The 12,078-nt window shown below is 35.8% G+C and overlaps 1 protein-coding gene across 8 annotated transcripts in view; it reads left to right on the top strand.

Moving 5' to 3' along the window:
- RABGAP1 (RAB GTPase activating protein 1) overlaps nt 1-12,078 on the top strand; it is a 160,619-nt gene that overhangs the window by 20,480 nt on the left and 128,061 nt on the right. For 5 of the 8 annotated variants that reach the window (XM_014840614.3, XM_014840613.3, XM_070518787.1 and 2 more), the window contains exon 2: nt 1,277-1,476. The exons of the other annotated variants lie outside the window; for them this stretch is intronic. In XM_014840614.3, the coding sequence (XP_014696100.1) occupies nt 1,327-1,476 (150 nt within the window). In that variant the 5' untranslated portion in view covers nt 1,277-1,326. The remainder of the gene's footprint in view (nt 1-1,276; nt 1,477-12,078) is intronic. 8 annotated transcript variants of the gene reach the window in all.

Here is a 12,078-nt window from a genome sequence, read left to right as displayed (position 1 = left end):
ATTAAAAAAAGTTTTCAGAAGTACATTTTGAAGCATTTGAAGCAGAACACTATATATTTAGATTTAGTCTTTTGAAATGTAGAGTTATGATAGCCATTAAGCAAAGGAGTTAGTTTAAATAGAAAGCAGCAGAGAGTCCAGAGTTTGAGCCTTAGTTATGCCTAGTTAAATGACCTCACTTCTCTTGGGGTTGCCATTTCCTTATATATTTAACAGTATTGATGATTTCTAGGTTTTCTTCCAATTGTTAATTCAGGGATGGTATAGTTCCTGCTGCCAGGTGTTTATCTAGATATAAGCCTTTGAAGGGAAAATAGTGCTTGGCACATGGTGTATACTCAATAAGTATATATTCAATTAAAATTCCAAAGCATAAATCAGGACTTCTTAATTGGAGAAATTAAACAGATTCTCGGAATTTTAGGTACAAGACGAGCACAGAGCTAGAGCTACTTTTGTTTATTGGTTAAAGCTGTCTGAGTATAATGTTTTATTGTTCGTTCTTTTGCTATTTTGGCAACCAAATGGGAACATTGCCACAAAGTATGCAGAACCAGGTTTTTAAATGGTAGATGAGTTTGAATTTTATTCCAGGAGTCAATAAATAATTGAATGGCTTTTCATAAGCAATACATTTTTATACTCTTGCTGGGAATTTTTGGCATGAAACTCTTTTATTGGTAATGTTCATATTGAGGTGAGTTCTAAGAAACCATGGGACGGGAAGATTGGGTTCTTGCCATGTAAGGTATTTCCCAGATCTAAAATTTATGCTTGCCCTGCCTTGAATTTATTTTTCTTGAATGTTATTGTGAAGTTTTGTTTCTTAAAAACGTGTTAGTATTTTAAATTTAAGTATCAGTGATGTTAGGGAAACTTTAGTTATTGTCCAGAGTGCTTTCAGTTTCATTTATGTGTACAGCTTTACAAATTAAAGGATAGAAAACAGAAGTTTAGTATTTCCTAATTTTGGGGGGCCAAGAATAGAGTTGCAACAGATGCCAAAGAAATCACTGTAGGTACACAAAGTTATTCTCAAAGGAATATGTTTTATTTATTTATTTTTTTGAAATCTGAAATATCTTGGCCCTGAATAGCATCAAATTCCCTTATTGTCTGGAATAAAAAGCCTAAATTGTAAGTAATAAAAGTCTTGGGAAAATATTTTAGAAGTATTTTTTTTAAGTTTTTCCATATGTATTTTGTAAGAATTAGAGCATAATTGAATATTTGGCAGATGTTCTATATGAGTATCTTTATGGTTTTTGTTTTTCAGGCGTTTTTAAAATATTTAATCATTCATGAGTTGAGCTTCATTCTTGAGTCATGGATGACAAGGCTTCTGTTGGAAAAATCAGTGTCTCCTCAGACTCAGTATCTACTCTTAATAGTGAAGATTTTGTCTTGGTTTCCAGGCAAGGAGATGAGACACCATCTACAAATAATGGAAGTGATGACGAGAAAACAGGACTCAAGGTAAAACTCCGTAACCTAAGTTTCTTTTGCTTAGCCTTGCTAAGCCCATTGCAAAACTTGGCCTTAATAGGAAGGTATATGGAGTGAAAGTGAGAACATGGAAATAATATCCTTTCTTTTTTTAATGCTAGAGAGTTTTATTTACAATTAGTGATAGTGACAAATTTGTATTCAATTCACTATTTTCAATTTGATTAGCTTCTAAATCTTCTAAAACCCCTAACTATCTAACTAGTGGTCATAGTATAATATAAACATTTGTTATTTTAGTATTGTTTTCACTTTCCCATTGAATTAGAGGTGATTGTGTCTTTGGAGCCTCGTGTATGTAGTGTAAAGTCAGTGGCAGGTCAGCAATGCTATTTATAAAAATAAGTTTTAGGATTATTGAAACAGAACTTTAAATACCTGGCTTTGGGCCCCTTCTGTTTGTATTTTCTCAGCCAAATAGACAACTATTACTTTTTTTCCCATACTCTGTTATTGTTCTGCTCTTTATGGATATAAATAAAAACAGATTATCTGTTAACATCATTTAAAATGTAAGTAGCTTTAAAAATATTTTGATTCCTGTTTACATATATTCATTCAATGAGTATTTTCTGAGTATCGACTGTGTGCCAAGTACTGTTGTAGATACTACGATGCAATATCTGTCCCACCACTGGGATGCAGTGGTGAATAAGATGGGCAAAGCCCCCTGCCCTCCTAGAGCTTTTATTCTGATGGGGGAAGCAGACTTTAAGCAAATAAGAAGGTATTTGGTAATACCTTCTTAGGTAAATTTAGGAACTGTGAAGAAAATCAAAATGGGATACATGGATAAAGAGTGAAGGGCAGGTACTGTTTTAGAGAATGTCTTAAAATGACATTTGAGCAGAGACCTGAATGAGATGAGGAAGAAGGCCATAGAGAAATCTGGGAAAGGAGCTTTCCACAGGGAACAGAAAGTAGAAGGACCCTGAGGTGGAGGACCCTTAGGACAGAGATTGGAGCAGAATGGATAAAGTAAATAAAAAGTGGTAAAGGATGAGATCCAATGATGACGGGTAGGGGCTGGATCACGTAGAACTCTGTAGAACTTTGTAGGAATTTGAACTGTTATAAATGTTAAGGAAATTTTTAGAGAGTTTTGAATGGAGACATGATCTAATTTACATTTTTAAAAGCTCACTGGCTGAGAGAGACTTCCAGCATGACAGCGTGAGGTGCTCTGTGAACGTGTTCCCCAGCAAAACTGGTGACGGTTATGAAAAAAAGACCATTTAAAGTAGAAACGTTCTAAAGGGCATACAGAAATTGAAGAAACATTTATTAAAGGAAATTTACTAAATTTGGTGAAGAATCTGTGGTATTTGAACCAAGACCTGTTTCTTCCCTCTCCTATCCCAGCTGAGCAAGATAGTAACTCTACTCCAGATGGGTGCAGTCAAGAAGACAGGGTTCCCTTTCCCCCAGCTCCCAGTTGGAGGGCTGTCTTCTAGGGAAGAGCACGACAACGGCATTTCTTATCATGATTCCAGTTACCTTTTTCTGGCCAAGTGTGACTAGTGGGGGCTCCCTTTTTTTTGCTCAGCCCTTACTCCTGGGATGAAGGCGCTGCTTTGGACACTGCACTGCTGAGAATATGAGAGTCCAGTTGCCCTTGCCCTGGCACTTAAGGTAGTGATTACACACCAGTAGAGGCAAGCCAAGAAGACCAGACACTACTACATCACCTCCCACACCCACCAAGTACTTAGCTTCTGAAGATGAGCTGTCACTCAGAGAGAAACAGGTCATTGTCCACACTTCCAACTTCATAGCTTTGGCTCAGAGATTTTGCATGTAGTGAGAAGCAGGCTCTAAAACAGCTCCTAATCGTTTCCCAAAGCAGCTGACTTTATTTACAACAGACTGTAGAGATGTTCAAGCCTAAGGGTACTCTCAAAAACAGTGGAGGTTGTGGCAAAGGTAATTGGGAGGAGATTGGTAGATTGATTGGACATATAGGTTTAACTGTAGGCTTGCTAGGAGGAAACCACCTACGGTCAGAACGAACCTCAAACATTGACCTCTGGAACTCTCCCTTCAAAGTAATCTCAATTTGATTGGTTTATTCTATGGAGCAGTTTATACCCAAGTACATTGTTCAAAACTATAGTGCAGTTAGCCTTTTAGTGGAGTTTATCATCTAGGTGTGGTCAGAGAAAGAGAGTGCCCTGCCAAAACTACTCTCATCCCAGGATCACTGTGGGCAAATCCAGATCACTCCAGAGGAGCAACATCAGAGGCTTAACACTATGAGAATTAGGGGAATAGAATTTACTAAAATGAACCAGCCAGTCCGTAAACAAACAAGCAAGCATAAAAAACAAGTCCCAGATTGGGCAGACCCAATACTGAGAATTGGTATAATGTATTATCTAAAATATCTAGTTTCCAACCAAAAATTATGAGACACACAAAGGAACAAGAAAGTATTACCCATACATCATTAAAAAAAAAAGACAAGCAGCAGATACTGCCTGTGAGAGTAACATGTTGGATTTAATACGCAAACTTTTCAAAGTAACCATTATTAATATGTTCAATGAAATAAAAGAATCATGCTTAAAGAAACAAAGTATGACAATGTCAAGTCAAATAGAGAATATCATTAAGGAGGGAGAAATTACAAAAAAAGTGCCAAATGGAAATTCTGAAGTGGAAAAGCACAATAACTGAAATGAAAAATTCACTAGAGGGGCTCAAAAGTAAATTTCAACTGGCAAAGGAAAGAATTATTGGAGGTGATGTCATCAAAATGGTGGTACAGGAGTTTTCTACCATACTGCCCTCAGAGAAAACTGATTTAGACAATCACTCACAGACGAGAACCTTTCTGGGAGTCTGGCAGAGAAGTTCCAGCATGTTGTTTGAGTGAAAAACATCCAAGATTGAAACCTTTGAAGATAATAAAAGGAAGAGTTTCATTTCACCTGTGCCACCCCATCTCCCAAGGTAGCTCAGCTTAGTGACAAGAGAAATTTACTCAGCCCATGATTTCTCCCACAAGGGAAGGTGAGAGCATGTGATTGAGCACATGGCTTCCCTAGTTGTGTGGGACGCTCCCAAAAAGGCCCATTTCTTTCTCACCCCCATCTAGAATACTGAGTCATGAACTATACAACTTGTAGGTGGACAGTCATGCTTGGAAAACAGCTGCTAGGGCTGGGAATGGAACATATCAAAGGGACATGGATTCTTCTGACTGCTTTGGGGATTCCATCAGGAAGTCCAACCGTGAGCCTCTGGATGCCTCTCCTGCTGATCCCTTCAACTGGCCCATGGGCACCTCAAGCTTCACATGCATCACCCAAACATACCCATATCCTGTTGCTCCCTCCCTGTGCATATGCCTGAGGGCAAGAATGGTGAGAGTGAGCCTTAGCAGATGGCTAGTGAGCGTGTGCAGAAAGAAAACCTGATTCTGCGGGATTAGGAGAAACCACACACTTGAGCACTCATCACCACCTTAGGGAAAGCAAATGCAAGACAGAGCATCAACAACTCACTGAATCAAGCAGAAGAAGGTAATGTGAACTAGAAGATAGATTAGTTGAAATGATCTAGTCTGAGAGCAAAGGGAAAAAAATGAAAAAGAGTGAAGAAAGCTACATGAACTATGGCATACCATGAAAGTAAACAATCTCTGCATTATGGGAGTCCCAGAAGAAGAGAGAGAGAAATGGACAAAAAGCTTTTTTGGAGACATGATGATTGAGAACTTCCCAAGTTTTGGGAGAGATTTGGACATCCAAGTTCAAGAAGCTTAAAGGTTCCCCCCAAATTTCAACCTAAAGTGATCCTCTCCAAGACACATTACAATAAAACTGTCTAAAATCAAAGACAAACAGAGTTTTTAAAGCTGCAAGAGAAAAAAAAAAAATCTCACATTACAAGGGAACCCCCATAAGGCTATTAGAGGATTTCTCAGCAGAAACCTTGCAGGCCAGAAGAGAGTGGGATGATATAGTCAATGTGCTGAAAGTAAAAAACTGCCCAACCAAGAATACTTTACTTGGCAAAGTTGTCTTTCAGAAATGGAGAGAGAAAGATATTCCTAAATCAAAGCTGAGGGAGTTAATCATCACTAGACCTAATGAGAAATGCTGAAAGGAGTTCTTCAACCTGAAATGAAAGAACACTAACTAATAACATGGAAACATCTGAAAATACAAAACATACTGGAAAAGCTAAGTATATCTTAAAAATCAGGCTACTCTAATTCTGTAATGTGGGGGTGTGTTGATTAACTCTAGTATAAAGGTTAAAGGACAAAGGTATTAAAAATAGCTGTAGCTACAATGAATACATAGTATAAAAAGAGTCAGATTGTGACATCAGAAACATAAAATATGGGGGTGGGGCGAGCGGTAAAAGGTAGAGTTTTTGTATGCAATTGAAGTTAAGTTGTTGCTAATGTGAAATATACTGTTGTATCTGTATGTAAGATGTGTTATGTAAGCCTCATGGTAACCACAAAGCAAAAACCTACAATAGATACATAAAACGTAAAAAGAAGGGAATCAAAGTATATCACTATGGAAAATCATCAGTTCACAAGGAAAGACAATAAGAGAGGAAGAAAGGAACAAGGGAACTAGAAAACTGTAACAGCATTAGTAAGTTCTTACCTGTCAGTAATTACATTAAGTGCAAATGAATTAAATTCTGCAATGAAATGACATAGGGTGTCTGAATGGACGAAAAACAAGACCTCACTATATGCTGCCTATAACAAACTCATTTCAGCTTTAAGGACATACATAGATTCAGTCTGAAGAGACGGAAAAGTTATTCCATGCAAATGGAAACCAAAAGAGAGCAGGGATAGCTAAATTTATATCAGACAAAGCAAAATTCAAGTCAAAAACATAATTAAGAAGAGACAAAGGTCATTATGTAATGATAAATGGGTCAATTCATCAAGAGGATATAACAGTTGTAAATATGCACCCAATATCAGAGCCTCTAAATATATTAAGCAAATCTAAGAGATCTGAAGGGAGAAATGAACAATAGTACAATCAGTCATAGTAGATTTCAGTACCTCATTTTCAAAAATGGGTAGATTATCCAGACAGAAAATCAATAAGGAAACATTGGACTTGAACTATCCTTTAGACCAAATGGAGCTAACAGACATATACAGAACATTCCATCCAACAGCAGCAGAGAACACAATCTTCTTAAGTGCATATGAAACATTCTCCAGGATGGATTGTATGCTAGTCACAAAACAAATCTTTTAATACCAAGTATCTTTTCTGACCAGAGTAATGTAATACTAGAAATCAGTAACAGGAGAAAAATTTGAAAATCCATAAATACATGGAAATTAAACAACACACTCCTGAACAACCAATGGGTCAAAGAAGAAATCAAAAAAGAAAATAAATGTCTTGGAACAAACAGAAGTGGAAACAACGTATTCCACATTCCACAATTTATATGTGGAATCTAAAAATGCTGAACTCAGAGAAACAGTAAAATGGTGGTTGCCACGGCCAGGAGGGCAGGGGTTAGTGGTAGTAGAAATGGAGAGATATTAGTCAAAAAGAGCACAAATTTTCAATTATGCAGTGAATAAGTTTTTGGGATCTAATGTACAGCATTGTAACTATAGTTAACTATATTTAAATACTATACTGTACTAACTGTATTTAAATACTGTACCAACTATAGTTAAATACTATATTGTATAATTAATTGAAAGTTCTTAAGAGAGTAAATCTTAAATGTTCTCACCACCCACAAAAAAAATGGTAATTATGTGAGTTGATGAATGTATTAACTAAGCTTATTGTGGCAATCATTTTATAATATATACATGTATCAAATCATCACATTGTACACCTTAAACTTACACCATGTTTTATTTCAATTAAGACAATAAAGTTGGACAAAAGGTATATAAAAAAATAGTCCATTTCTCAGACCTTTCATAAAAAATAAATAAAATGTAAGAAGTGTTTAAAATCTTGAAAAAATGAACTATTTTTACCACAATTATGAATGAATCTCAAAATAATTAAGCTGAGTGAAAGCAACCGGACACCCCCCCCCAGTAAAAAAGCACATACCGTATGTTTCATTTATATATAATTCTAGAAGATGGACAACTAATCTATGGTCACAGAAAACAGGTCAGTGGTGGGATAATGGGGTGGGGAAGAAGAGTGGGATACAAAAAGGGCACAAGGAAGTTTGGGGCGTTACAGCTATGTTCACTGTCCTGATTGTGGTAATGAGTTCATGAGTGTATTCCTATGTCAAAACTCATCAGAGTGTACATTTAAAATATTTGCAGTTTAATGTATATCATATATGCCCTAATAAATTTGATTTTTTAAAAAGAAAGGATTAGAGAACTTGAAAATAGATTAGAAATATCAAAAGAACAGAAAGAAAAAACACTGAAGAAAATGATCAGAGCCTCAGAGAAAGATGAGACATTGTTAAGCAGATCAACATACTCGTATGTGAGTATCAGAAGAAGAGAGAAATGAGCAGAAAAAATATTGGAAGAAACAGTGTCTGAAAAGTCTCACATTTATTGAAAACCAGTAATCTACACATCCAGAAAGCTCAACACACTCTTAAGTAAACGATCCACAAAAAGGCACATCTTAGTAAAAATGCTAAAAACCAAAGAAAAGGAGATAATCTTGAAAGTACCAAGAGAAAAGTCACTTATCACTCACAAAGAAATGCCAATAAGATTTACAGCTGACTTCTTAGAAACAGTAGGGGCTAGAAGCCAGTGGGATAACATTTAAAGTTCTCAAAAAACTGTTAACCAAGCATCCTGTGCCTAGCACATGAAAAATACTTGAAATGTGTATGAAAAGCTAAAAGTACACTGGCATACCTAAATTGAACTGTATAAAGAGTAACTTTTTTTTTTTTTTTGAGGAAGATTAGCCCTGAACTAACTGCTGCCAATCCTCCTCTTTTCGCTGAGGAAGACTGGCCCTGAGCTAACATCATGCCCATCTTCCTCTACTTCATATATGGGAGCCTACCACAGCATGACCTGCCAAATGGTGCCATGTCCACACCCAGGATCCGAACCGGCGAACCCCAGGCCGCCAAGAAGCAGAATGTGCTTAACTTAGCCGCTGCGCCACCAGGCCGGCCCTAAATAGTAACATTAAATGTGAATGGATTAAGTAATATAATCAAAAATAAAAACTCAACATTACATAAAAAAATATTGTTCAACTCTGTGCTCTTGACAGGAGACACACTTAAATTCAAAGATATAAATAGATTTTAAAAAGATGAAAATTTAACATTTTATGATCTTACAAGGGTCAATCCACCAGGAAGATGCAACAATGATATTCCTTATAAAGGAACTCCAAAATACATGAAGCAAAAAGTGACAGAAATGAAGAGAGAAATATAGTTCAGGAACTGTTGGACACGGTAATACCCACTTTCAATAATGGATAGAAAAATCAGGCAGAAGATCAATAGGTAAATAGAAGTCTAAAACAGCACTGTAAACCATTTTGACCTAACAGATATCTGTAGAACACTCAAGAGCAACAGAATATATTCTTATTAAGTGCACCTAAAGTATATTTCCAGCCACAGTGGAATGAAACTAGAAATCAATAACAGAAATAAAGCTGAAAAAGTAACAAACGTAGAAATTAAACAACATACTCCTAAATAACCTATGAGTCAAAGAAATCAAAAGGGAAACTAGAAAATACTTTGAGATAATGAAAATGAAGATACAACATGTCAAAACTTACAGGATGTAGCCTAATGCCTCTGGGAAGTTTCTACCTGTAAATTCCTATATGTGAAAGAAGGAAGATCTCGGATCAATAACCTAATATTTCACCTTAAAACATTGGGGGAAAAGGGCAAACTAAACCCTAAAACAAGCAGAAGAAAGGAAATAAAAGATTAGAGTGGAAATTAATGAGATAGAGAACAGAAAAACTACAGAGAAAATCAGTGAAACCAAAAGCTGGTTCTTTGAAAAGATCAATAAAATTGGCAAAATTTTACATTGACCAGGAAAATAAAGAAGACACAAATTACTAGAATCAGAAATGAAAGGGGAAACATTACTACCAAACTTACATAAATAAAAAGGATTATAAAGGAATATTATGAACAATAATATGCCAATAAGTTAGAGAACTTAGATGAAATAGATAAATTTCTAGAAAAACACTAACAAAACTGATAAATAGTATGAATAAACATGTAACGAGATTGATTTAGTAATAAAAAATGTACCCACAAAGAAAGCCCAGGCCTAGATGGCTTCATTGCTGAATTCTACCAGACATTTAAGTAAGAATGCTAGTTCTTCACAAACTCTCCAGAAAATAGAAAAGGAGAGAATATTTTCTAACTCATTCTACGAAGATGGTATTACCCTGATGCCAAAATTAGATAAAGACATCACCAAAAAACTACACATCATTATCTCTTATAAATATGAACAGAAAAATCCTCAACAAAATACTGGCAGACCTAATTCAGTAACATATAAAAAGGGTTACACACCATGACCAAGTGGGATTTATCCCAGGAATGCAAGTTTCGTTTAACATCTGAAAATCTATTAATGTGGTATACCATATCAATGGAATTAAAAACTATATGAGCATTTCAATAGATACAGGAAAAGCATTTGATAAAATCCAACACCATTTCATGAAAGTAAACAAATGAAGAAAACTAGTCAAACTATTAATAGAATGGAACTTCCTCAACCTGATAAGAGCATCTATGGAAAACCCACAGCTATAATCATTCCTGTTGGTAAAAGAGTAGATATTCCTCCCTAAGTTCAGGTTCAAGACTTGGATGTCTGCACTTACTACCTCTGTTTAACGTTGTACTGGAGGTTATACCCAGAGTGGTTAGGCATGCAAAAATATAAAAGCCATCCATATTGGAAAGAAGGAAGTAAAAACTATATCTATTTGCAGTTGACAAGATCTTGTATATAGAAAATCCTAAGAAATCCACCAAAAAGATTATTAAAGCTAGTAAAGAAGTTCAGCAATATTGCAGGATACAAGATCAGTATTAAAAAAATCAATTTTATTTCTGTACGCTTGGCAATGAACAATCTTAAAATGACAATGAGAAGAAAATTCTATTTATAATCGCATCAAAAAGAATTAAATACTTAGTATTAAGTTAAAGTGCAAATCTTTTACTCTGAAGTCTGCAAGGCATTTCTGAAAAAAATTAAGATCTAAATAAGTGGAAAATCATCCAGTGTTCATGCATTACAAGATTCATTGTTAAAATGGCATTACTCCTCAAATTGATCTACACATTCAATGCAATCCTTTCAGAATTCCAGATAACTTGGTGGAGGTTAACATGCCAATTCTAAAATTCATATGGGATTGCAATGGACCCTGAATATCCAAAATAATCTTGAAAACAAGCGACAAATGTTGGAGAGGTTGTGGAGGAAAAGGAACCCTCATACACTGTTGGTGGGAATGCAAACTGGTACAGCCACTATGGAAAACAGTATGGAGATTTCTCAAAAAGTTAAAAATAGAAATACCCTATGACCCAGCCATCCCATTACTGGGTATCTATCCTAAGAACCTGATATCAGAAATCTCAAGAGTCCGTTGCACCCCTATGTTCATCGCAGCATTATTTACAATAGCCAAGATGTGGAACCAGCCTACATGCTCAGAAACTGATGATTGGATAAAGAAGATGTGGTATATATACACAATGGAATACTACTCAGCCATCAAAAAAGACAAAATTGGCCCATTCACAGCAACGTGGATGGACCTCGAGGGTATTATGTTAAGCGAAATAAGCCAGTCAGAGAAAGACGAACTCTATATGACTCCACTCATAGGTGGAAGTTAGTATATTGATAAGGAGATCAGATCGGTGGTTACCAGGGAAAAGGGGGGGTGGGGGGAGGGCATAAAGGGGGAAGTGGTGTACCCACAACATGACTAACAAAAATGTACAACTGAAATCTCACAAGGTTGTAATCTATCATAACATTAATTTAAAAAAAAAAACAAAAACAAAATAATCTTGAAAACAAATAACAAAGTCAGAGGACTCACACTTTGCAATTTTGCTATAAAACAGTGGTAATCAAGACAATGTGGTACTGACATAAGGATAGGCATATAGATCACTGGAATACGTTTGAGACTTCAGAAATAGAACCATGTTTCTGTGGTCAGCTAATTTAGACAGGGGTACTAATACCATTCAATTGGGAATGGATATTTTTTTCAGCAAATTATGCTGGGACAGCTGGATAGCCACGTTCAAAAGAATGAAGTTGTACTCCACGCCATATACAAAAACTAGATCAAAATGGATCAAAGACCTCAATGTAAGAGCTAAAAGTATGAAATTCTTAGAAGAAACAGAGGGGTAAATTTTCATGACTTTAGATTTGGCAGTGGATTCTTAGATATCACACCAAAAACACAAGCAACAAAGGAAAAAATGGATAAAATTAGACTGCATCAACATTAAAAATCTTTTCTACTTCAAAGGATACTATCAAGAAAGTGAAAAGACAAGCCACAGAATGAGAGG

The sequence above is a fragment of the Equus asinus genome, chromosome 10 (assembly GCF_041296235.1).
Source record: "Equus asinus isolate D_3611 breed Donkey chromosome 10, EquAss-T2T_v2, whole genome shotgun sequence".
Taxonomy (NCBI): domain Eukaryota; kingdom Metazoa; phylum Chordata; class Mammalia; order Perissodactyla; family Equidae; genus Equus; species Equus asinus.
This window is presented reverse-complemented; position numbering and strand designations above follow the sequence as displayed.